Genomic DNA, 27,211 nt, shown 5'->3' with positions numbered 1-27,211 from the left:
CCAGCATTTTGCCCTCATAAGTGACTGTTGGTGACCACAAGTATAGTTGCATGCCAATTTTATCTCCTCAGATAAAATTGTGCTACCTTGGGCAGCACGGGTAGCTCCAGTTAAGGTTTTTAAGTGTAATTTGGATTTTAGCAGAAAAACTACATCCTTTCCTTTTAACCAGAACCTTGTTTTATCCGTATTTCAAAGCCTCCCATGCCATTCAAGTCAAGAAGTTTCTCGGGAGCTTAATTTACTCACAACAACAGATGACTCAAGGCACTTTATTTTGTAAGGTAAAGATCCTGCAATAACACAAAAAACACAGAAAAAATCTGCAGTAACATGAACCTTTATATACAAGCAGTCAATTTCTATAGTCTTGCTAATGACCTACTAATTGTATTCAGGAACCGTGGTATATTTGTTTTCAGCCAGCATAAATGCACACATGCAAACACACACATCCACAGATAAACACCAATCAGACATAACATCATGATGACAGGTCAAAGGAGCTTGCAAAGAAAGCGTCTGGACTTATTTGAGTTGCTTGAAGACGTTTCACCTCTCATCCGAGAAGCTTCTTCAGTTCTAAGGTCAAATGGTGGAGAGTCCCAGATTTAAACCTAGTGGGAGTTCCCCCCAAAGAGGGACAAAAGGACCCCCTGATTATCCTCTAATCACCTGAGCCAAGGTTTGAAAATGGGTGTGGGTCCCAATCAGCCAGGGTTTCGGGGAAAAAGCCTGACTTCTTGTTGGTTATCTGAATAACCACAGTTTTCTGTACACATTATGTGTTGCTAGCCGAATGGAAATCAGTGGATGCACTGGATGTCATGTGGTAGCCATCTAAAAAAGAAAAAAAGTTATTCTGTGTTGTGTATTAAAATAATAATAATAGAATACAACAGTAGATACAGTACTACACCAGGAGTCTGTAGTTTTGTTGGCAGATAAAATAATTGTCTAAATTAAAATGTTTAAAAAAATGACATTTTGTATGTGTTGATGTCCCACACATCTAATTATTATTATCCCAGTTGGACTGCCTGATCAAAGTACAAGCACACGTAAAAACACACCGCTTTCACTTCATTTTTATATAGAAATTTCGCTGATTAATTTCCTGGTTATGATGGTTCTTTACCTCTTCCACGTCTCCAGTTCCCTAAAAATGGAAGTTGAATTGATGTTGAGTTTCCAGCACTTGTGCTCTAAAAAAACAAAACAAAAAAAACAAATCATACAATATTAACAACAAGCAAATTAGCTGTGATTAACAAGAAAGGAAAGAAAAAGGAACATGAAACCCATGACCAGGAAACCTGTTCTTACCCCTGTCCTACTTCTGGAGGGCTGTGACCATGATGCTATTGCTGACCGCACCTGATAAATGAAATGTCAAATGTTAGAACACTAAAATCGAAGTCACACAAATTCGTTAAATTTGTTCTTATTGCCAAGCCAAACACTATAAGCAAACTATCTTTTATTGTTTTTGCTCTATGGTGATGTTATTGTCATATTGTCATGTCAGATGTCATATTTTTTGTGTGCTCGTGTGGAATATGAGCATATGCACATAACTGTTATTTATTAAAGCATGGTCCTGTTTGCTGTTGGCTACTTTTATCCTCAAGTCTGTGTAGCCATTTAAATGGGCTTACAGAGAAACCATGACATGGCACTGAAAGGTGGAAGTTTGACTTGACAAAGGAGGATTTTAGTGCAGTATTATTACACTTTATATTCCTTTTTTTTTAAAAATTGAGCTCTACGTACCTTACCATCCAGCAGTGTTCCAAACACCAAAATAAAGAAGCCCTTTTTTAAAAAAACAGAGTAACATTAGTTATCAAGGATTCAGTGATTAAAGATGCTACTATCATGGTATACAGACAGGCAAAAAATGAATTTGTACCTGTAGCGAATTGAAGAATGCAAATGCAATATGGATTCCTTCATTTGTTGGATCAGCCAGAATTCCAGCTCCCAAACCCCAAGTTATGCCAAAAAATGGTGTGAGCACAGCCAAGCTCTTGGCAATAACCACTAAGACATGCCTTTCCTCTGCTTGTGCAGCAGTTGTTCCAACCCTTCTCCTTATAATTTTGTACAAAACCACAACCAGGATAATGAGGTTTATCACCACTATTGAAAGTGCAGGAATCACAAATGCCAGCAGAGCTTTGGACTTATCCCAGTTGAGCCAGCATATGGTATTTTCTCGGATGTATCCGTTGTCAGGTGCAGTTGCAGCTATAGTTACTGTTGCAATGATGAGAGGAGCTCCGTAGCCTAGAAAAAATCCAATGGCCAGCATAGATGCTTTAGACAAACCCCCACCAAAAACATTAGTTGTACGGTAGAGCAGCAGCATAGCTGAAGCCAGCATCCAGAAGAACAGGGCTAGGTAGAAAAAATGAATAAAAAAGGTAGCTGCAGTGCATGCTGGGGGGTTTTTAACTTCTGCATCTGAAATGGCTGCTCCAATTATAAACCAAATGTTTGCAATCAGGAGGGAAATGGCGATGTTAACAATGGCAACATGACGCAAGTAAGAGGTTTCATTGTTTCTTATTTTTCTCCAAATGAGGCCTTCAATGATGAGACATATGACCAAGGATCCCATTGAAATGCCAACTCCAATGTAGGTTATAATGTCCAAATAGAGTTTCTTCGGACTGTTCGGTGACATGAGGATGGAGAATGAGGTCAGGTGGTTGCAGTTGCAGGTGACAGTTTCTGTTTCATTCAGGTTTAACACTAACTCGCAGCCTTTGCCATCCCATCCTCCCAGACCATCAAAGAGGCTGAAGTTCCAGAAGACACATTCAGGGTTTCCCAGTGTATCATTTAAAATATCAAATGTGAAAGAGATATTATTGATTTGGCCACTGGACTGAACAAGTACAACCCTGCCGTTTATAGAGTTGAGCAATGAATTGGCCTCATCTCTTGCAGGTAGTACGTTATCTAACGAGTTAAATACTATCATAGTGATTGTTTTGTTATCTCCATTAGACTCTGGTATTTTTATTGTCACTGAAGAATTAAATTCAGCATTGAAAGTGTCTGTGAATGTAGTTCTGTTTAACTGAATAAATTCTGTCTTAATGTCAAAGGTTTTATTGACAAGATGAGATGTTATTGTTTCAAGGGACTTCAATAATGATGAGCTGACACTTTTAACATCAGTGTTGTTTGAGTTGTTTTTGGTGTCAATGTTCAGAAAGTTCCATGTTGTTCCATTGATGGTGAGAACCCCTGCTGTTTTCAGGACATTCTAAAGTAAAAAGACAAGCATGATATTATATTAAAAACATTTTCTATTTAAAAAATGTAAAACGTCTGCAATCTAATCAACATACCTCCATTGAATCTCTGCTAATTGGGATATTGGAGGATGACAATATGTTGGCAACATTGGTGAGTATTTTCACAATAGCTTTAATGTTGGCTGAAGATTTAATCACTTCATCAGTAAAATTGACAATGACGTTCCTGAGCTGTTCCAAAAATACTGGCAATGTAGTGGCAGTCAAGAACTGTGAGATTTGGACAGAAGAAAGAACAATGTTACATGTGAACTCTGCTTAATAATTTTACAGGGAGTGCAGAATTATTAGGCAAGTTGTATTTTTGAGGAATAATTTTATTATTGAACAACAACCATGTTCTTAATGAACCCAAAAAACTCATTAATATCAAAGCTGAATGTTTTTGGAAGTAGTTTTTAGTTTGTTTTTAGTTTTAGCTATTTTAGGGGGATATCTGTGTCTGCAGGTGTCACTGTGCATAATTATTAGGCAACTTAACAAAAAACAAATATATACCCATTTCAATTATTTATTTTTACCAGTGAAACCAATATAACATCTCCACATTCACAAATATACATTTCTGACATTCAAAAACAAAACAAAAACTAATCAGCGACCAATATAGCCACCTTTCTTTGCAAGGACACTCAAAAGCCTGCCATCCATGGATTCTGTCAGTGTTTTGATCTGTTCACCATCAACATTGCGTGCAGCAGCAACCACAGCCTCCCAGACACTGTTCAGAGAGGGGTACTGTTTTCCCTCCTTGTAAATCTCACATTTGATGATGGACCACAGGTTCTCAATGGGGTTCAGATCAGGTGAACAAGGAGGCCATATCATTAGTTTTTCTTCCTTTATACCCTTTCTTGCCAGCCACACTGTGGAGTACTTGGACGCGTGTGATGGAGCATTGTCCTGCATGAAAATCATGTTTTTCTTGAAGGATGCAGACTTCTTCCTGTACCACTGCTTGAAGAAGGTGTCTTCCAGAAACTGGCAGTAGGACTGGGAGTTGAGCTTGACTCCATCCTCAACCCGAAAAGGCCCCACAAGCTAATCTTTGATGATACCAGCCCAAACCAGTACTCCACCTCCACCTTGCTGGCGTCTGAGTCGGACTGGAGCTCTCTGCCCTTTACCAATCCAGCCACGGGCCCATCCATCTGGCCCATCAAGACTCACTCTCATTTCATCAGTCCGTGAAACCTTAGAAAAATCAGTCTTGAGATATTTCTTGGCCCAGTCTTGACGTTTCAGCTTGTGTGTCTTGTTCAGTGGTGGTCGTCTTTCAGCCTTTCTTACCTTGGCCATGTCTCTGAGTATTGCACACCTTGTGCTTTTGGGCACTCCAGTGATGTTGCAGCTCTGAAATATGGCCAAACTGGTGGCAAGTGGCATCTTGGCAGCTGCACGCTTGACTTTTCTCAGTTCATGGGCAGTTATTTTGCGCCTTGGTTTTTCCACACGCTTCTTGCGACCCTGTTGACTATTTTGAATGAACGCTTGATTGTTCGATGATCACGCTTCAGAAGCTTTGCAATTTTAAGACTGCTGCATCCTCTGCAAGATATCTCACTATTTTTGACTTTTCTGAGCCTGTCAAGTCCTTTGACCCATTTTGCCAAAGGAAAGGAAGTTGCCTAATAATTATGCACACCTGATATAGGGTGTTGATGTCATTAGACCACACCCATTCTCATTACAGAGATGCACATCACCTAATATGCTTAATTGGTAGTAGGCTTTCGAGCCTATACAGCTTGGAGTAAGACAACATGCATGAAGAGGATGATGTGGACAAAATACTCATTTGCCTAATAATTCTGCACTCCCTGTATGTATTCTAGTTATTTTACTTTCTTCTAGTTTTCCTGCTGGTTTAAGCACAAATGATGCATTTGCTTTAAATCTGTATTACATATGAGGCTTCTGATGCATTTTTCCTCATTCCCTTTATAAGGAGAACACTGGACAACACAGAGGACTACTGTGCATCGGTATGATATTCATTCATAGATTGATAATATTCTAAGGTTTCATTTGCAGCTGCATTTGATAAAGCCTAACACGTAAAAACTAGCTTATTTTTAGATTACGTACAGCCAATATAATGATATCTAATTATTATAACACATAATTATTTACTAGTCTTGATAGCCAGGGATGGTTTGCCAGGGTTCTCCGCTCCTGTTTGCTGCCCGACACACATTGCACCCGACCACTAAGGTCCCTCCTGCAGACTGTGGGACCAGAGGAGGATGGGTCCATGTCCCTTTTGCTGGCTGTGCCTGCCCAAGCCCTGTGGACTAAGGTTTGGCCACCAGACATTTGCCCAGTAACCCTGGGGTGAGTTTTGGTAAGGCTGCTGCCTGTGCAATCCGGCCCCATATAAGCTAAGACAAGACTTAGAGTTTGGTGATAGAAATTATATTTACTGTTTGCTTCCATTAAGCTCTCTACGCACTGTTCTTTAACTAATCTGGAGGCTACATAAAGTTTGAAGGTCTATAGCGATTTACTCTGCCAAAAATTTACGACCACTGCACACTGTGCGTCTCGGTGTCTGGTGACTCTGTGATTTTACCAGTTTGTGGCTGAGTTTCTACTGTTGCCAGTCTGTTCCACAAAGTAAGAAAGATCAAAGAATTGATTGTGGACCAGGAAACCAATGAATACTTTTTTAAACTAGGGAGTTGATGGGGATATTGTGGAGGACTATAAATACCTCAGCATGCACACTGACAATAAACTGGAGTGGTGTTTAACATCTGCTGGACAATACTCAGATTTTTTTATGAATCTGTTGTGGGCAGTCCCATCCCTTTGCATGCTGGACCATTTTAAGATGGTGTTAGAGAATAGAATGTGGTCTAAGTTAAGGACAGTGCTGGATAATACCTCCGACCAACTCCAGACAGTTGCAGATTTAGGGTTTTATTGAAAAAATGTTTTTTTGTTGGCTCAGACTATTACTACATCTGCTGCTTGTATTTCCTTAATCTAACCAATGATTTGTGAACTGTTAAATAACCAGAAAGCTGGGTTACCCGGGACTGGTCAAGAAGCTCCTGAACTGGCAACAGGATACAGTTGTCTTCAACATCTTCAAATTTGGTACTCTCCTTACACACTGCAGTTATTTCTCCCACCTTGTTTGGTTGGGAACAGGGCACTGCAGCTTTGTAGCCTATATATCCTTGGCCAAATGTGTCACTTTTACACACAGCGTCTATAAAGAAAGTGAAAAAATACCTCAGCAGTTTTAACATGTATTTTTCAGTTTGCACGTTCATACTTGTGAATATCTGATTGTATTAACTAATACTCACTGTGAGAGGATAACTCTAGTGTTATTGTATTTGTAAATAAAGGCTTGTTTTTTAACTGACAGAGTAATGTCTTTTCTCCTTGTTCACAGCCTTGAGGTGTAGCATAATTATAGCTAATCAAATTTCCAGTGCCTAAATAACAACAGTAAAAGTAAAAAAAAAATCAAGATTGAAAAGAGTTATAAAAATAAAATAAAATTATATTAATCAATAATATAAAAAAAGTTGAATATATTTTTGTTGATTTTTGTGTCAGGCTTACCTGCTCCAGGAATGTCCGGAAACTCAACCTGATACCCACCACTCACACTGCACTTCAGAGCCACAATTCCTCCAGAACATTTAACATACTGTCTGATTGGTGAGACTGTGATTGTGGGTTTTGTTTTCAGACTGAATGATGTTGCAGATTTCTGACGAAAAAATGCTTTGTCGTGTGTGCGCATGAGCCGACATTCATAAACTCCTGTAGTTAGAAATGAAACGTTCAAATTAAACCAACATTGAAACATTTCAGCAAAACTAGCACAATAACGTCTCCCAAATATTCATCTGTTAAATAAAGGACAGTTTGCAAGTTTGCTATCAAATTAGTTACTCACCTCCAGTTACAATATTTCTTTGCCTCCTGATTGCCACAATATTTCTTAGCTACAATTCTCCAAATATTTTTAAACTTTTTAGCTCTGAAAATGCATTTTCCAAAATAGCTCATACATTTAGAATCACAATGGTTAACCAGTGAACACAATAACTAACCCAAAACCTTTAAGTTTAGTTTAAAGAAACATTTTGACAACTAAGTCATTTTTACCAAAGCCACTAGTTTCTTTGACATTGTGTAAAATGGGGTGGTCAAACGTTTTAGATACTTCACTGATACTACCCTGTTTTAGACAGTTGACTCTAAAAGTGAGTTCCTTATCTTATGATTTCCTGAAAGCTATTTCAATGTTTTCACCTGAATGCACATAACTTGAAACTTTGGGTGAAACTTTTGCTGCAATTTTTTTTTATAAGCAGGTCAGATTGACTGATGCACTGACAATGAGTGTGTTACACTTTAAGATGAGTTTTACCCAGCCAATCAGAATGTTGCTGTTGCTCTAGCCTGGGCATTAATAGAAAACTGTGATGAAGGAGTTACATTTTAATTTTATTAAAATCAAAATATTATTACATTTTTAATAGAAAATATTACAATACAATTAATTGACAAAAATGTATTCCTATTAAATGTATCAATCCATTTCTTACCATCGTCAGAGCTAATAAACCTTGACACAGTTAAGTTTGATATTCCATTCTTAACTGAAATTCTGTGTTCTTCATCTTCCGATATGAGATCCATGTTACGTCTCCACTCTGCTGCTGAGACAGTGCCAAAATATATATCCACTGGTGGAGGGCCACATGTTACAGTCACTGTTTGCTCATAAAATTCATCATTTGGCCAAAACATTAGGGAATCCGAGGCTGTAAGAAATGAACACAAATATCATACATTTGTTAAACAACTATCTGTACCAACAGATATTCACAACATTTGAAAGCATAAATGTAAAGAACTACCTTACCGTCAAATATCACAGGGTACAACTTTGCCAGGTTGTTAGATATTTTTAATTTTATGGTCTGAATGACTGGTGTATTAGAAGGGGGAGCCTTGACTTCATATTGGGCAATGGTACTTCCTCTCCTGCATCAGACAACAGAATTCATTTAAAAAATGTAACCACAAAAGAATTGGCAACTCTTAACTTCTCACATACGATGTGTTCACTCACACGGGGCAAACAAGTTTCATCTCAAATAACACAAACATCAAATGCCCTTAGTTATGGCACACACATACAAAAAATACAGTAAATTGCAATTAATTAACAATTTTTTTTTCTCTACTGGGTAAAGGCTGAATGTCAGACTATTTCCAGATTTGGAATGAGTAGTAGACACAGTTTTAAACAGAATCAGTGACAAAGCGCAGCCTTTGGCCAGCACTCTTTATCTTGCTGGCAATGCAAACCAAGCATTCAGTACATTTATTAGTGAGGCCGGATATCTTGCATCAACAGGTCCATATTAAGATGCCAATGGCCAACAGTTGGCCAAAGATGTCACAGTACTGGGTCTGATTTTTGTTTAAGTTCTTGGATTTGTTATTTTTCATGGTTTTGATTGTCACTCTTGTTTCCTGCTTGTGTTATTTATAGTTTGTAATGTTTAGGTTTCTGTCTCTGTGCCACTCCTATGTTCCTTGTGTCACATCTAGTCAAGTTATGTTTTCATGTCTGTGCTTCTCCTTGTTTCAGTGTCAAGTCTGTATTTCTGTGCCTCTCTCGTGTTTGCTCTTTCTTTGACGGTCTCATGTGCTGTGCTAGTGTTTTCCGTTTTGCTTCCTCCCGGTCTCGTTATGTGTGATTACTCCCAGTGCTGTCCTCCTGTGTCTAATTCCCTCATTATCCCTCTGTGTATTTAAGCCCTTTGTCTTCTGCTGTTTGTTGGTGGATTGTCTGTGTATCCCTCACTGCAGGTCTAAGGTCCATGTTTTGAGTTAGAGTTGTTTAGTTTCTTTTTACTTGTTTCTAGTTTCCTCTCTGTTTAGGTCGTATTAGTTTAGTCATTGCATTCCTGTATTTTTAATTGCCCTTCCCCAGTTAAAGGCATGTTTTCAGTTAAGTCTGTTGTCAGTGTCTGCATGGACTCACACTCTCTCCACTCCACATGTCTGTCATAGCTGACGTGACAACAGAACACCCTGAGGACTGCAGTTAAAAGCCTTATGTAGGTTATGAAATGTTTAACATGATCCGTTTCCCACTCGCCCTGTGGGCAGCCTTGACCCTTCAAGCTCAGGTCCTCTGCCAGATATCTGCAAGCTTGAGGGTCCTGTGCAGGATCTTTGATGTTCCAAGGACTGCCCACTTCTAAATGTAGACTTCAGATGTTGTTGCTGGGATCAGCTGGACCCTTTTGCCCAGTTTAGGAATCGCTGCCCCGATTGCTCTGATTACTGCTGGGACCTATGTTGCGTTCACCCTCCACAACATTCTCATTAAAAGTAAGGCTCCGTTTAAAAATTACAGAAAATAAAATGTGAAAATTGTGGCCTTGTGAAGTGCCTAAATTCATAAAATTTCAATGAAAAAATTTTTTTTAAAATGAATGGGGACACTTTAGCAGATAATAAATCTCATCTTAAATCTTAACAACTGAAGAGTAGTGTCACGATCCTGGGTCTTTTGTCCCAGCGTTTTGAATTTTAGTTTATTTTGAGCCTTAATAAACGGCTAATTTTTTGTTATTCCATGTCACATTTCACATTCTGTTTTGGTCTGCTTTTAAGTCCTTCTTCACAATACATACTGTCTGCTTCAGTCAGACTGTGACAGAACAACCTGACGATATAATGGATTCGGCAGACAGCGAGCTGAACAAGCGTCGGGAGGCAGCTTTCACCCAGCTGGAGGAAGAGCTCCACTGGAAGCCGTGGCTTGCTGCCAACTACAAGTGCATTTGTCCCGGGGACCCGGCTCTTGGAGGTCCCCGGAGCTGCCGAAAGCACCTGCCTGCTGCTCTGCTGCCTGCACCCAAGCCTTGCCCGCTTCAGGTGGGAGTCCTCTGTGTGACTTCAGGTGCTCATGTTCCAGCCTCAGCATCGCTGTTCTGTGCATCAGGCTTAGCTGCTTGCTTCACCCGCTTCCTCTGCTCGAAGGAAGCGGCGCACACGCCACCATAAACTGGACATTGCTGAGCAACCTATGGTGGTAAGTTACAATGACTGCTTTTCTCCCGCTTCTCTGGACATAAAAAGCAAACTCATTTCTGATCCTTTTGGTGTGTAAATGCTGTATGATGACATCGACTGGGAGAATTAATTTCATTCAGCTCCCTGGAAGGGGACAATTCACACACTTCAAACCCTTCAAAAACTGCTAAAACAAAGACTGTAAAACATGGTGGGAAAAATGCTAAATAAATTTTTGACATGTCTGTTTCTATTGACCCATTATCTATTAACTCTGAGCCTGCCCATTCTAAGACTATTATTTCTGAGCCTGCTCCTTCACCGTCTACTTTTGCACCCCTACCTACTCTTTGGGTGGGAGTGACTGTTGTCCGGTCTGCTCCTGCACCCATGCCGGTCACCAGGGTGAGGTCAGCCAGGACACAGCCTACCTCTGCACCCATACCTACTCCTCGGGTGAGAGGTGCCTGCTCCCATTCCTGTCTCCGCTGGAGGCTCAGGTGAGCCCATCCAGCAGTTTTTCCGGTCTTCTGGAGGTTCAGGGGAACTCAACCTTCATTTCAACAATCACCACTATAACTCTTACTCCAGTCTCTAGCTCAGTCTATAGCTCTGTTGTCAGTTCTGTTAACTGCTCAGTCTTCAGCTCAGGCATCAGCTCTGTTTCCAGTTCACTCATTAGCTCTGTAACCAACTCAGTCACTTCTATCCTCTGCTAGAAGCTCTGAGCTCATCCAGCCAGCACTGTATCTCGCCACTAAATCCTGGACAGACTGTTTGCACTGCACAGTCCCAGCCATTGCATCCTGAGCCAGCTGTGTGCCCTGTGCAGCTACAGTTAGCGTTTGCCAGAGGTCTCCGCACCTGCTGGCCCTGCCTTTGTTCCTGCTGGTGGTTCAGGAGAGCCACTCCAGCCTCATGCCTCGTCAGCTGGAGGGCCCAAGGAGCCTGTTCAGCCTCATGCCACGTCAGCTCGGGGTTCTGGAGCGCCTGTCCAGCACCTCTCTGTGTCTGCTGATGGTCTTGGTGAGTTTAGTTGTTTAGTTGTGTTTAGTTTTACTCTCCCCTTGTGACGTTGTTATGTTCATGTGTGTCAGCTGTTTCCCCATGTGTTCCCATTTCCGTCATTATCCTCTTGTGTGTATTTTGTCCATGTGTTTTCAGTCATTTCTTGTCAGGTTGTCTGCTGTGTTCACGTCATGCATCCAGGTTTTTTCCATGTCTCCATGCCAGGTCCCACGTTCAAGGGTTTTTCTTGCTTTACTCTTAGTTTACCCAGTTTAGTTTATTTGTTAGTTTCACCCTTGCCTTTTGTTTTGTACTTCTTTGCCAGCCTTAATAAATGGCTTGTTTTTTTGTTATTCCACATCAGGTTTCACATTATGTTTTGGTCTGCATTTGAGTCCTTCTTCACAATACAGTGGGATGCAAAAGTTTGGACAACCTTGTTAATAGTCATTTTCCTGTATAAACCGTTGGTTGTTACAATAAAACTCCCAGTTAAATATATCATATAGGAGACACACACAGTGATATTTGAGAAAGCACATTTGGACAAGCCAGCTTCATTCTGGAATGAGGTGCTGTGGACTGATGAAACTAAAATTGAATTATTTGGGTATAACAAGGGGCGTTATGCATGGAGGAAAAAGAACACAGCCTTCCAAGAAATACACCTGCTACCTACAGTAAAATATGGTGGTGGTTCCATCATGCTGTAGGGCTGTGTGACCAGTGCAGGGACTGGGAATCTTGAGTGTTGAAAGTTGAGGGACACATGGATTCCACTCAGTATCAGCAGATTCTGGAGACCAATGTCCAGGAATCAGTAACAAAGCTGAAGCTGCGCCGGGGCTGGATCTTTCAACAAGGCAACGACCTGAAACACTGCTCAAAATCCACTAAGGCATTCATGCAGAGGAACAAGTTCAACGTTCTGGAACATCTCAGTCCTAGACCTTAATATTATTGAAAATTGGTGGTGTGAGTTAAAGAGAGCTGTCCATGCTCGGAAGCCATCAACCCTGAATGAACTAGAGATGTTTTGTGAAGAGGAACGGTCAAAAATACATTCAACCACAATCGAGACTCTCATTGGAACATACAGGAAGCGTTTAGGGGCTGTAATTTCTGCAAAAGGCAGATCTACTAAATATTGATTTCATTTCTTTTTTTTTTTTTTTTTGTGGTGACCAAATTTATGCACCTGCCTGATTTTCTTTAAACAATTATTGCACACTTTCTGTAAATCCAATAAACTTCATTTCACTTCTCAAATATTACTATGTCTGTCTCCTATATAACATATTTAACCAACAATTTATACAGGAAAATAATGACTATTAACAAGGTTGGCTGGTTTTGCATCCCACTGTACATACAGTCTGCCTCAGCCAAACTGTGACAAGTAGCAGAGACTCACTTTCTGCCCCTCTTTTATTCAACTCCCCTACTTCTTTGCTTAGAGAGATAACTGAGCTCTAGCTTTTCTGGACAGGATTTTAAGCCTGGGATTGAATGGAGTCAGGCCCATTCTCACTGGCCTATTTGTTGCAGATTTTGTTCAGCTCAGAGAAAACTGCCTTGTGTTTGTGTGTGAAGCCACACGTGGTCAAGATGCATAGGGCTACTTTACTCATACTGGAGAAGGTTATCTCAGGATGCATTTGGAATAAGAAAAATGCACCACAGCAGTTTCTAAGGGCCCAGGTATATGAAGCTTGTTGTACTTCTTTCCTCTTTTGTGTATTTCTTTCTTCATCACACCTTTCTGTAATTTCAATAGCTAGATAACTTCCCTCTACTTTGATCTTAGTCTCTTCCTCTCCATGGAGGGTTCTGCTTATTGTAGCCAAGTATCTCAAAAGGTCACTGACGGACTCAAGGATCACTATAGATCAGCTGGTAGGTTTTTAGTGAATGTCACACTAGTGATCATATGTAATGATGTAGTAGACTTTCCCTTCATGTAGTCCTATAATTCAACCACAGAGGGTCTAGGTTTCCAACTTACCCATAATCCTTTTTTTCAGGCCACCTGCTTTTAAATTCAACACACCAGTTGTTCTTGGAGGTTGTTAACTAATCTCATAGGGTGAGGATGATAATATCCCCCCCATAACTAGTTAACACTAAAATATCAGTTTTGTGAAAGGACTTTGCAAAAACAGGTGGAATGTTTCCATAACCATACTATAAAAGGAGTAGAAGGTGAAAAAAACCTTGTTAGGAATAGTTAAGTTAATGAAAAAAAAGACATTGTGAGTTACCGGAAATCAATTAATTTTGTTTCTGCTCGTTGGTTTGTTCCTTCATCTCTGATCTGTTTGAGACAATGAAAAAACACAAGTAATAAATATCCCATGTAGTTAGTAGATTGAGAACACAAGAAAACTAAATGACACAGAAAACAGCAAATAAAGACTTACAATGTTGCTAACAGTTCTGTGAAAGTCATTGGCTTCCTGATTGTATTCTTCCTTGAATTCAACATCCATAGTTATTGTTATTCTTGCTAATGTTGTGCTTGTTGTTGGTTCTGTTGTTGATGTTGTGCTTGTTGGTTCTGTCGGTGATGTTGTGCTTGTTGGTTCTGTCGGTGATGCTGTGCTTGTTGGTTCTGTCGGTGATGTTGTGCTTGTTGGTTCTATCGGTGATGCTGTGGTTGTTGGTTCTGTCGGTGATGCTGTGGTTGTTGGTTCTGTCGGTGATGTTGTGCTTGTTGGTTCTGTCGGTGATGCTGTGCTTGTTGGTTCTGTCGGTGATGTTGGTTCTATCGGTGATGCTGTGTTTGTTGGTTCTATCGGTGATGTTGTGCTTGTTGGTTCTGTCGGTGATGCTGTGTTTGTTGTTGGTTCTGTTGTTGATGTTGTGCTTGTTGTTGGTTCTGTTGTTGATGTTGTGCTTGTTGTTGGTTCTGAGGTTGATGTTGTGTTCGTTGTTGGTGTTGTTGTCGATGTTGTGTTTGTTGTTGTTAAACTTGTCGGTGGTGGTTGTGTAAATTGTATTGTTGTTGTTGTTGTGTTGGGCATTGTTGTAGTTGTTACTGTTGACGATGTAGTTGTAGTAAATGAACATGGATCAAAAGCTGTGGAGAAGAAATTAAAATCCACGGAAAAATACGGGAATTAACGCCAAAGTTAAAAACAAATGAACTTGTTCAAGACATATTTGAATACATTCTGTGAGTATATAACCACATTCAGGTCACATAAAAATTATTTGCTAAATTCTTACATGAAATTGGTTCACAGAACTCTCCATCAGGAGGTAGACTGTTTATGCATTCACAGGTTTGGGAGGTGACATTACTGCATGCACCGTAGACTTCACATTTGTCACATGACCAGGCAAACTGGTCCTCACATTGACACTGCAGTCCTCCAGTGGAGTTTGGATAGCACCCTGATAAGGACATTTAAGGCAATCACCAAACACAGCTCAGAAATCATGCACCAGAGTATAAACACATTTAAATGGGACTGAGTACAAAATTCTTACATGTGGTGAAGTTCAAGTCTTCTACGATCAAAGACCAAGTTATGTTTTGGGGGAAAGTCTCATTTTCCACATAGCCTCTAAACAGATCAATGAAATTTGGGGGCAGACTGGATATTGGGAAAAGCAAGTTCAAGTCTATATAAAACTCCACTGGCTCTGTAGAGGAGACAAGAAGAAAATCATCACAAAACTCTTTCACAATAATGAGAAACAATGTTTACATATATTGTTTACGTGTGTACTGGCTTTGCACGTGCATGTGAGTTCATAAGTGTTTAATGTGTGTTAAATAAGCGTTTTATTTAATGAAGCCATTATGTGTTTTAATTAAACTGTTTTTAAGGATTGTATAGGTCTCAGTGCTCTGTTATTTACACATAGATGATTTAATTTAACTAGTTTAGGAGCATTTCACTTTTCTTTACCACTCTGAAAGACACAGAGCCTAGTAGTTTTTAAAAAGAGTACCACAAATAACAGGTATCCCTTTAGAAATAAACTTTTCTTGTGATACGTCTAAAAAAACACATATCCCCACACACCATTTAATTTAACTAGTATAGGACCATTTCACTTTTCTTTAGCGCTCCGAAAAGACACAGAGACTAATAGTTTTTTAAACAGAGTACCACAAACAACATGTATTCCTTTAGAAATAAGCTTTTCTAGTGATACTTGTTAAAACCACATATTCACACTTATTCACACAAGCACTTTATCTAGTAGCCACACACTGCAACAGTAAGACTTGATGATTAGACATAAGGGGTTACAGGCAGGACCCCAACAGTCTGCAAAATAAGTCATAAAATAATAAAAGCAGCTTCCTTATCAAGAGCATCCTAGCACACACATCCCAACTGTAGTTCCATAGTTTCCACCTTTTTTCTTTACAAACTGCTCCTTTATCTGGCAATTACACCTCCTACTGACTAACGGAACTTCTATTGTGTTTTTTCACCTTTTTCTTTACAACCTCTTTATATCTGCATGTCAGAGCCCAACTGAAACCAAATCCACCTATATAGAAACACCCCATCAGACAAACAGTATTTTCCTCAGCACTTCACAACTGCCGCAAGGTATATTGTTGTAACTTTTTATTTTTTTCAGACCCCAGACACAGTGGTGTAAGGTAGTTAGCACGCAATTTGGCCATGTACAAAGCATCGTTTGTTTGCAACACATCAGAAGAGAGGTATAATTCATCGCTGTTCATAAGAATTTAATTTAATCAAACCTCATTTTACGGATCTACATTGCTCCCCACTAGCCGATTCATCATTTTATTTAAATATCTGAATTTTCGGAATGGTGATCCAAGCGGGACACTGAGGCTGCTAGTTTTAACGCACCAGAATGACTCAAATATAAATAATAGCCTGACTATCCCTAGAACCTAGCCAGAGCGACACATTTCTTTCAAACGGATGCCTGCAGGTGCGTTGGAGCCGACTTTTCTACCCGCACAGTGTTTCTGACAATAGGGATTCATTTATGCAATAGAGAAAAACAACAATACAGCCTGTCTCTCTGCTCCAAGACAACTGCAGTCCTTTCACATGGTAAGCATGTCTGTTATATCCACCGCATAATTGTCTGTATGTCAGCGCTGATTCTTCAAACCCTGTTTAAAATGTGACATATGTGTTGTCCAAATACATTTACTCTAAATTTGCAAAGTTAATGATTTAAAAAATATATTTTCGAATTTTTAGTTGCATGTCAAACATATGATAGATTCTTGAGCATATTTATATAGCTACATTCACAATAATATAACCGCATTAAATAAAAGATGCCCAAGCACCAATGCACTCTAATGCAAGCCTCTGAACTGTATGTTGATAAGTACATGAAGTGTACCTCTACCTCTATAGCTGAAAACAGTTTTTTATCCGCACTTTTAGGGTCTGCTGAATTGTTTTTAATATGGCACTTTTTGACGAACTGCAGATGATGAAATCCTCTTTATTGGAGAAAGTGTCTTTAAGCTACTGTTGCTCATACTTACTGAGTTCCCAGCTACTTCTTTACTATGTCAGTAAACGTTTTGAAAAGGAAGCTGTTGTAGATTTAAAGAAACATCTTAATTGAAGCAAAGGCAGGTAATCTTGACTCATGTTTTTAATAGGTGACTTAAAACACTGAACTCTAATTTCAGGGGTTTATTTTAAGTTGACAGAATATAACATCTGGTAAGACAATGAGTTTTACTTCTCACTGTCCGTGTTATGTGTATCTATTTATCATGTATGCTACTTTGCTCTGTGAACTGTAAAATGTTTCATTGTATTAATGAAAAAAAAAAACAGAATTTCACTGCATCTTTTACTGTTTTTCTGCTTTTGTTCACTCCAAGTTAACAAAACCCACAGACATCCAGAATTAACTCACTAACAGCGTGGAGCAACCTCAGTGTATTTAGCTGCTTTATCCCTAAACACAATCAGCTGAGAGAAATGCCTGTAGTTATCCACTTGGGTCATTGCAAATGCTTGTTCCATAGACACTTTATACTAGTGTTTCCTACACTTAATCCAACACTACTATGTTCTATTTAAACCCAGATTCCTTTTATAGATTGCAGTGAAATTTGTTAAACCATTGCTTAACATGACAGAAGTACAAGTCACTCTTTACTAACACATTTGTAGATAGGTTTATTGCTGAACGACATAACTAACAATCTTACACACTCTTTAGGTTTTTGAAGTTTTGTGTGTAATGGTTTAGTCTATCAAACCTTACCCTTTTCGCCCCAGCATCACAACAGTATGACTCCCAAAGTACGGCGCAGTAAACAACCAATGACTTTAAAGCCAGAAAATAAAGATACAGTTGGAAGATGAATGATTGCGTTTTTATTATGCATAGTAAAATTACCCCCCTCTTCTTCTCTGTGTTGTTGTTCTTGTGTGTGTGTGTGTGTGTGTGTGTGTGTGTGTGTGTGTGTGTGTGTGTGTGTGTGTGTGTGTGTGTGTGTGTGTGTGTGTGTGTGTGTGCGTGTACGTGTGTATATAGTCAAATAATACATTAGCCATACTTACAAAAAGCATCTGTATTTCATTTAAAACTGAGATTATAATTTGCAAGCATAAATCTTATGCTCAGCCAGAAGCATGTGTACCCACTTTCACAATGCTAAGGTGTCAAATCTACATTTGGATTTACTTACACAGCCTCACACACTATAGATTTTTAAAGTTCTTGTATACAATGGTTTAGCCACAGATGTATCTTCTACTTTTGATAAAGACCACTCCACCTGCATGTTTCTTAAAAAATGAAGCACCTTTATTAAGCTCTTATTTATGAATGTCTACACAATAACAGACACCCTGTGCTCTGTGACATTATAGTCTTCTAATTCTGCTTCCATTGGTTTGCATGTTAAACTCCAAACCTTTCAGGTTGTTATGAACGGCTTATGTTTCTAACATTTCATGATGTAAAAGTGAACCAGACAGCTTTTTTATTTTCTGTATGTCAGAATCACTTAAGAAACAAGTTATTAGAACAATTAAAAATAACAGTGTGATGGCCATAGTACTTAGTGCGGGTCAAATATGTTAAGGATAATGGTTCTCAATGTAAATTACAAAGAAATTTTGGATAAGATATAACATTTTGTAAACAGTACTGACAGTACAGAACCTGCGATATATGTAACGTAAAACTTTCCACAGTACTTTCACTTATGTAAGTAACTAAACACATAAAGTTACCTTTACCAATAAAGGTAATGATGACCCACTGAACTGAATTTGGTGGTGAAAAATGTTTGTTATGTTATTTTAAGAGCTGTTAACACTGACTGGTCAAGTTTGACTGGGAACACTAAAGTAAGGAGGTGGGGGGTTCACAAAACTAGAGGGTTAAATAGCGGTGTAGTTACTACAACAGTGATGCAGTTTTTCAGATTGTAAAGTGGAAGTGATGACCAAGAGCTCAAAGACATTTATACTTTTCATTGCGTACGTCATACCATATGGTGAAGTAGGAATTGTTGTTTCTGTTGTTGCGACTGTAAAAAAACGGGAAAAAGCAGTAGTTCAGATTTTAGCATACTTTTCTTATATTTCAAATTTCTCTTTTCTAATGCAGCCAAATAAATAGCTGTGTTGCTACAACAAAAGTCATTCATGTTTTAGATTTTACAGTGCAACTGATAATCTGGAGCTCACACAAAGACATTTATTATTCACTTTACATTTCAAACGCCATACCAGTTGTTGCTATAGTAAAGGGTGGGGTTGATGGTGTTATAACTATGGAAACAACAGCAATTTAGTTCTTAGCATACTTTTTTATCTTTCACATTCATATTTTCCAATGCAGCCACAAAATCTAATGTACATCATCCGTGCAACACATATTATCTCTGTTGCAACTTGCATATTATGTTTTGAATATCAGGTGTTTACTTTAAAGACATGCAGCAGAACACTTCAAGTGTTGTGGTTATATATTATCACTGTAAAAGCTTTGGTCAGAAAAGGTAGTTTAAATTTATATTTGAATAGATAAATGATTAAAACAAATAGAATTGTTGACAGATTTTCTAGGTTAATAAGTACAGTGACTACACATTTTTTAATGATGTTTCCTGCAAAAAATACTTTAAAGAAGGAACAAAGAAGGAAGAAGAATGTTCTCATACCAGGAGTTGTTGTTGGACATGAAGAAACATCTGTGGAGGAAAATTATGGTTTTAAAATGCCCATTTTTTAGTGGATGACAAAAATGATTAACAGCAAAGAAGAAAACCAAAAACAAATGAATAAGAGACAAAAAAGGAAACAAGAACACGAACACAAACCTTCTTTCTAACAACAGAAAGTTTACACTGAAGCATATGTTTAATAGATGATTCTAAGTAACCATAGCTACATGTTGATGAGCACATGCTGGTCACATACATGTTTTTGGTGAGAGCATTTTTCTGTAGCAAAACCTAAAGGGTTTCAGTGCTTACTTGTAATTGGTTTACAGACTCCCCATTAGAAGGAAGGAAATGTGATGGAATTTCTATGTTCAGAATAACAGAAATGTAATGAAGCGATTTTAGAGTTTATACTGGGAGGGTAGAGATACATATAGAGATTAGATGTTTCGCTCAGAATTGGTGTAAATGTAGAGGGTATTCCTTTGAGATGTAATTTTCAGGCCATTAAAACTGACCCAGTTAATTAAACAAGTGCACCGTTCTAGGGGTGAGCTTCCATTAACTGGTGTGGCTGATAGGACTCAACCTGCAAGCCTACTTAGGTTCAACTATTTTAATGGGTCATTCTGAAATGCTCGCGAATTCTGAAAAAATCATATTCATATTCATAAAGAGCTACTTGCGCGTTTGATCAGCAACACTGCTTTTACCATCTTAATTCCCATAGAAGCAGTAATATTATACTAACAGCTAGAAGCTTACTTGCGATTGGTTCACAGAACTCTCCACCAGGAGGAAGCCCTTTGATGCATTCACAGGTTTGGGAGGTGACATTACTGCATGCACCGTATAGGCCACATTTGTCACATGACCAGGCAAACTGGTCCTCACACTGGCACTGCAGTCCTCCAGTGGAGTTTGGATAGCACCCTGATAAGGACATTTAAGAGAATGACCAAACACAGCTCAGAAATCATGCACCAGAGTATAAACACATTTAAATGGGACTGAGTACAAAATTCTTACATGTGGTGAAGTTCAAGTCTTCTACGATTAAAGACCCAGTGATTGTTTGGGGGAAAGTCTCATTTTCCACATAGCCTCTAAACAGATCAATGAAATTTGGGGGCAGACTGGATATTGGGAAAAGCAAGTTCAAGTCTATATAAAACTCCACTGGCTCTGTAGAGGAGACAAGAAGAAAATCATCACAAAACTCTTTCACAATAATGAGAAACAATTTTTACATGTATTGTTTATGAACAAGCACCCCATTTATCTAACATGTTTTTGCTTCTATTGAGACATACAAGGCCAGAAGTAGTAGAGAAGTAAAGGGCCACACCTCTTAATTTTTTTAATTTAGATTTTTTTTCCAGCTCCATTGTCACAGGTGTAAAAAACAGTATCCACCCATGCAGTCCACCTTTTTTAAACATTTATGAAAGGATGGATCATTCTAAAGAGCCCACTAACTCAATAACTACTGTGAGTACAAGAAAACATTTATTAGAATATAATGTGTTAAATTTGCTTAGATGAGAGGGTCGAGCTGTAGATCGGAGGAATAGGGGAGGATTTGTCTGTGTGTTTCAGGTTGGTTTAGCTATAGGTCTGAGAGTGTGTGTAACTGTGTAGAGGGAGAGGAATTTATGAACACTCGGGCTCTGCCTGTCATAAAAGGAGACATGAAGCTACAGTTGGGGGATGCTGATGCTTGTACCTGAATGTAATAAAAGCTCATAATTGTCATTACTCAGAAGTAGGTTTGCAGGAGACCCTCCACATGCTTAGCTGTAAAAGTAAGACAACAAGAGGCCAATGGCCCAGTGGATGCAGAGTGAGGGGCTTTGTGCTTTTAATCTGTTAACTATGTTTTGTAGAGGAATTTGGTGTAGCTTGGGTGAGGGGAGATGGCCCTCTTTATGACTGACAGCAAGTCACACACCCACGCACTCAGACACTCACGTACACTCACACATACACACAGGTATGCACACAGACAGGCACTAGGTGCTCGTGCATACATACACACAAACACAGGGTGGGTTTTACAATGTGGTCACGTCTATAAAACTGGTGGAAACAAACAAAGAAGTGAAGATCTGCAGAGGAGACCGGCCTTGCACGTCTTGCCTTCTAGAAGATGTATGCGTAACTGAAGTTGAATAAAGGTTTTATGAAATGACTACTGAGTCCCGTGCCGTCTCTGGATGGCCGAGAAATAAAAAAAGAACTGGGGTGAAACTGCTTTGCCTAACACTACAGAGGTCCAAACCTCCTCTGGCAAGAGCTTAAAGACATGAGTTTCCTTAGCTGGGCAGCTGCAGTTGATCGAATCAAACATAAATTATTTAATTTTGAAAACAACATTGATTTTGATGCAAATGTTTATTACAATGATGAATAATATTCTAAATGTTATTCAAGAAGAAATGCAATAGTATTTGCATATTGCATTTAAATAGTAGAAGCATTTATATAAATCTTGTTGAAATTGGAAATTATTTAAAAACATTAAATCATCGGTTTCAAGTGACCTAGTAAACCCAGTCAGATTACCAAAGATAGTACTACCCTTATTGACAAAATTGATTTCCCGAATGCTCATCTTTCAATAACAAGTGGATTTCTTTTGACTTATTGAAGTTATCATCTCCTATTTTTTGGATTATACATAATGCAGATGTTAAGTGTTCATTTAGTGTGAGTAAACCACCTTAAAATCAATAAGGCTAAGAACACAAGAAAGAATTATGGCATTGAAGACAGATAAATAAATCAAAATTGGGATGACGTATATATTGATGACCCAAGTCAAACATACAATATATATTTAAATATATATTTACTGTCCTATTAGGAAATGGTGGTTGAAAGAAAGCAAAAGTAAAAGAAACAAAGAAATGCAATGAATGATTCAAGGTCTGGGAAAAAGCATGTAAAAAGTTACTTTATAAGAGGTTTTTACTAAAGTCAAATGTAAAAACACAAAGAATACATTAAAAAATTGGTGAAGTTAAAATGAAAGAGTATAATAAGGACATTTTAAAATAAAGTAAACACAACATTGGAAAGTACTGTAATAATGATATTATTTAGAGTAAATGTTGCAATTATACATTTCAAGTTATTTTTTTTTGATAGCGATAATGTCCGAATAGAAAATGTGAAAAGTTTTCTTGAAGATATCAATAAATATTTTGTAAGAATACCTCCAAAGTTGGCTGGTAAAACTATGATCTTTATTCTGTGTCTGCTGCACCCTGGAATTCCTTTCAGTGGACAGCTTGAAGATAATCACTTAACATTAATACTACTACTACTACTACTAATAATAATAATAATCATAATAATAATAATAATATAGTCCTGCTGCAGTTGATTTCAGAACTTGTTGCAGCAGCTCTACAGGTCATTTGAGAGTGGCTCCCAGATAACCAAAATCCTCACTATTTTGCTAAGGAGAGACACTCCAGACACACTAAAACACTAAGCTTATTTCTGCTTATATCTACAATCTAATTTGTTCAGTCACTACACAGAGATCATGACAACAAGTCACGGTTAGAACCTGATTTGAATGCTTAAAGATCAGCTCCTTTGACCACAGCAGGTAGCTGAAAAAGGTCAACTCTACAAGAACATCGAGTTGATCCAGACCTTGTTAAAAAGATCGGCACAGCTAAAAAAAAAAAATAATAAAAAACCCCAAAAACAAAAGACAGAGAAGATATGAAGGGACAGAACATGAAGAATATTTAAGGTCATAGATACCCAGGTATAGCAGAGTGGTAAACTGAAAGATGTAATAGCGACAGTCAAAAAGAGCATCACCATACCATCACTATAAGAATTCCAAAGGATTTGCTCCTGACTAAGAAATATATTAACTAGTACTAGTTTGTGAAAACAACAGAACATTCATATTTAGAGAGTTGAAAGCTGGAAATCTGTTAGAATTACAAGACTTGGAGAAAACTAAGAAAACTTCAAGTTGCAGTGTTAATCAAATACTTCAGGAATGTGGTCTCCCTTAAACAGACAAACACAAATGACAATGAATCCACATTTTTGCACAGATTTTTGGCCTGTGAGCCCTTGGATGGCCCACTGAATGATCAAATGAAAGATCCACTGATGACCCACTGAACTGAATTTGGTGGTGAAAAATGTTTGTTATGTTATTTTAAGAGCTGTTAACACTGACTGGTCAAGTTTGACTGGGAACACTAAAGTAAGGAGGTGGGGGGTTCACAAAACTAGAGGGTTAAATAGCGGTGTAGTTACTACAACAGTGATGCAGTTTTTCAGATTTTAAAGTGGAAGTGATGACCAAGAGCTCAAAGACATTTATACTTTTCATTATGTCGTCATACCATATGGTGAAGTAGGAATTGTTGTTTCTGTTGTTGCGACTGTAAAAAAAAACGGAAAAAAGCAGTAGTTCAGATTTTAGCATACTTTTCTTATATTTCAAATTTCTCTTTTCTAATGCAGCCAAATAAATAGCTGTGTTGCTACAACAAAAGTCATTCATGTTTTAGATTTTACAGTGCAACTGATAATCTGGAGCTCACACAAAGACATTTATTATTCACTTTACATTTCAAACGCCATACCAGTTGTTGCTATAGTAAAGGGTGGGGTTGATGGTGTTATAACTATGGAAACAACAGCAATTTAGTTCTTAGCATACTTTTTTTATCTTTCACATTCATATTTTCCAATGCAGCCACAAAATCTAATGTACATCATCCGTGCAACACATATTATCTCTGTTGCAACTTGCATATTATGTTTTGAATATCAGGTGTTTACTTTAAAGACATGCAGCAGAACACTTCAAGTGTTGTGGTTATATATTATCACTGTAAAAGCTTTGGTCAGAAAAGGTAGTTTAAATTTATATTTGAATAGATAAATGATTAAAACAAATAGAATTGTTGACAGATTTTCTAGGTTAATAAGTACAGTGACTACACATTTTTAATGATGTTTCCTGCAAAAATACTTTAAAGAAGGAACAAAGAAGGAAGAAGAATGTTCTCATACCAGGAGTTGTTGTTGGACATGAAGAAACATCTGTGGAGGAAAATTATGGTTTTAAATGCCCATTTTTAGTGGATGACAAAAATGATTAACAGCAAAGAAGAAAACCAAAAACAAATGAATAAGAGACAAAAAAGGAAACAAGAACACGAACACAAACCTTCTTTCTAACAACAGAAAGTTTACACTGAAGCATATGTTTAATAGATGATTCTAAGTAACCATAGCTACATGTTGATGAGCACATGCTGGTCACATACATGTTTTTGGTGAGAGCATTTTTCTGTAGCAAAACCTAAAGGGTTTCAGTGCTTACTTGTAATTGGTTTACAGACTCCCCATTAGAAGGAAGGAAATGTGATGGAATTTCTATGTTCAGAATAACAGAAATGTAATGAAGCGATTTTAGAGTTTATACTGGGAGGGTAGAGATACATATAGAGATTAGATGTTTCGCTCAGAATTGGTGTAAATGTAGAGGGTATTCCTTTGAGATGTAATTTTCAGGCCATTAAAACTGACCCAGTTAATTAAACAAGTGCACCGTTCTAGGGGTGAGCTTCCATTAACTGGTGTGGCTGATAGGACTCAACCTGCAAGCCTACTTAGGTTCAACTATTTTAATGGGTCATTCTGAAATGCTCGCATGAATTCTGAAAAATCATATTCATATTCATAAAGAGCTACTTGCGCATTTGATCAGCAACACTGCTTTTACCATCTTAATTCCCATAGAAGCAGTAATATTATACTAACAGCTAGAAGCTTACTTGCGATTGGTTCACAGAACTCTCCACCAGGAGGAAGCCCTTTGATGCATTCACAGGTTTGGGAGGTGACATTACTGCATGCACCGTATAGGCCACATTTGTCACATGACCAGGCAAACTGGTCCTCACACTGGCACTGCAGTCCTCCAGTGGAGTTTGGATAGCACCCTGATAAGGACATTTAAGAGAATGACCAAACACAGCTCAGAAATCATGCACCAGAGTATAAACACATTTAAATGGGACTGAGTACAAAATTCTTACATGTGGTGAAGTTCAAGTCTTCTACGATTAAAGACCCAGTGATTGTTTGGGGGAAAGTCTCATTTTCCACATAGCCTCTAAACAGATCAATGAAATTTGGGGCAGACTGGATATTGGGAAAAGCAAGTTCAAGTCTATATAAAACTCCACTGGCTCTGTAGAGGAGACAAGAAGAAAATCATCACAAAACTCTTTCACAATAATGAGAAACAATTTTTACATGTATTGTTTATGAACAAGCACCCCATTTATCTAACATGTTTTTGCTTCTATTGAGACATACAAGGCCAGAAGTAGTAGAGAAGTAAAGGGCCACACCTCTTAATTTTTTTAATTTAGATTTTTTTTCCAGCTCCATTGTCACAGGTGTAAAAAACAGTATCCACCCATGCAGTCCACCTTTTTAAACATTTATGAAAGGATGGATCATTCTAAAGAGCCCACTAACTCAATAACTACTGTGAGTACAAGAAAACATTTATTAGAATATAATGTGTTAAATTTGCTTAGATGAGAGGGTCGAGCTGTAGATCGGAGGAATAGGGAGGATTTGTCTGTGTGTTTCAGGTTGGTTTAGCTATAGGTCTGAGAGTGTGTGTAACTGTGTAGAGGGAGAGGAATTTATGAACACTCGGGCTCTGCCTGTCATAAAAGGAGACATGAAGCTACAGTTGGGGGATGCTGATGCTTGTACCTGAATGTAATAAAAGCTCATAATTGTCATTACTCAGAAGTAGGTTTGCAGGAGACCCTCCACATGCTTAGCTGTAAAAGTAAGACAACAAGAGGCCAATGGCCCAGTGGATGCAGAGTGAGGGGCTTTGTGCTTTTAATCTGTTAACTATGTTTTGTAGAGGAATTTGGTGTAGCTTGGGTGAGGGAGATGGCCCTCTTTATGACTGACAGCAAGTCACACACCCACGCACTCAGACACTCACGCACACTCACACACACACACAGGTATGCACACAGACAGGCACTAGGTGCTCGTGCATACATACACACAAACACAGGGTGGGTTTTACAATGTGGTCACGTCTATAAAACTGGTGGAAACAAACAAAGAAGTGAAGATCTGCAGAGGAGACCGGCCTTGCACGTCTTGCCTTCTAGAAGATGTATGCGTAACTGAAGTTGAATAAAGGTTTTATGAAATGACTACTGAGTCCCGTGCCGTCTCTGGATGGCCGAGAAATAAAAAAAGAACTGGGGTGAAACTGCTTTGCCTAACACTACAGAGGTCCAAACCTCCTCTGGCAAGAGCTTAAAGACATGAGTTTCCTTAGCTGGGCAGCTGCAGTTGATCGAATCAAACATAAATTATTTAATTTTGAAAACAACATTGATTTTGATGCAAATGTTTATTACAATGATGAATAATATTCTAAATGTTATTCAAGAAGAAATGCAATAGTATTTGCATATTGCATTTAAATAGTAGAAGCATTTATATAAATCTTGTTGAAATTGGAAATTATTTAAAACATTAAATCATCGGTTTCAAGTGACCTAGTAAACCCAGTCAGATTACCAAAGATAGTACTACCCTTATTGACAAAATT

The 27,211-nt window shown here is 38.3% G+C and overlaps 1 protein-coding gene across 1 annotated transcript; it reads right to left on the bottom strand.

The window, feature by feature from the left end:
• Positions 1–267: 267 nt before the first annotated feature.
• On the bottom strand, positions 268–25,742 carry LOC116324372 (adhesion G protein-coupled receptor F4-like). Its single transcript, XM_039601848.1, has 23 exons — positions 25,650–25,742; positions 25,386–25,553; positions 24,619–24,648; positions 23,943–23,981; positions 20,590–20,745; positions 20,326–20,493; positions 19,558–19,587; positions 18,883–18,921; positions 14,895–15,050; positions 14,631–14,798; positions 13,823–14,481; positions 13,664–13,716; positions 8,224–8,345; positions 7,904–8,122; positions 6,909–7,112; positions 6,647–6,778; positions 6,365–6,546; positions 3,363–3,539; positions 1,913–3,277; positions 1,774–1,815; positions 1,327–1,377; positions 1,139–1,205; positions 268–840 (listed from the first exon to the last, which is right to left on the bottom strand). Exons 11-23 carry the CDS (start codon positions 14,423–14,425, stop codon positions 782–784), a joined length of 3,276 nt encoding a protein of 1,091 aa, XP_039457782.1. The 5' UTR covers positions 14,426–14,481; positions 14,631–14,798; positions 14,895–15,050; positions 18,883–18,921; positions 19,558–19,587; positions 20,326–20,493; positions 20,590–20,745; positions 23,943–23,981; positions 24,619–24,648; positions 25,386–25,553; positions 25,650–25,742; the 3' UTR covers positions 268–781.
• Positions 25,743–27,211: the final 1,469 nt, after the last annotated feature.

The sequence above is a fragment of the Oreochromis aureus genome, linkage group 18 (genome assembly GCF_013358895.1).
Source record: "Oreochromis aureus strain Israel breed Guangdong linkage group 18, ZZ_aureus, whole genome shotgun sequence".
Lineage (NCBI taxonomy): Eukaryota > Metazoa > Chordata > Actinopteri > Cichliformes > Cichlidae > Oreochromis > Oreochromis aureus.
Note: the sequence above shows the minus strand (reverse complement) of the source record. Positions and strands in the feature narration are given on the sequence as shown.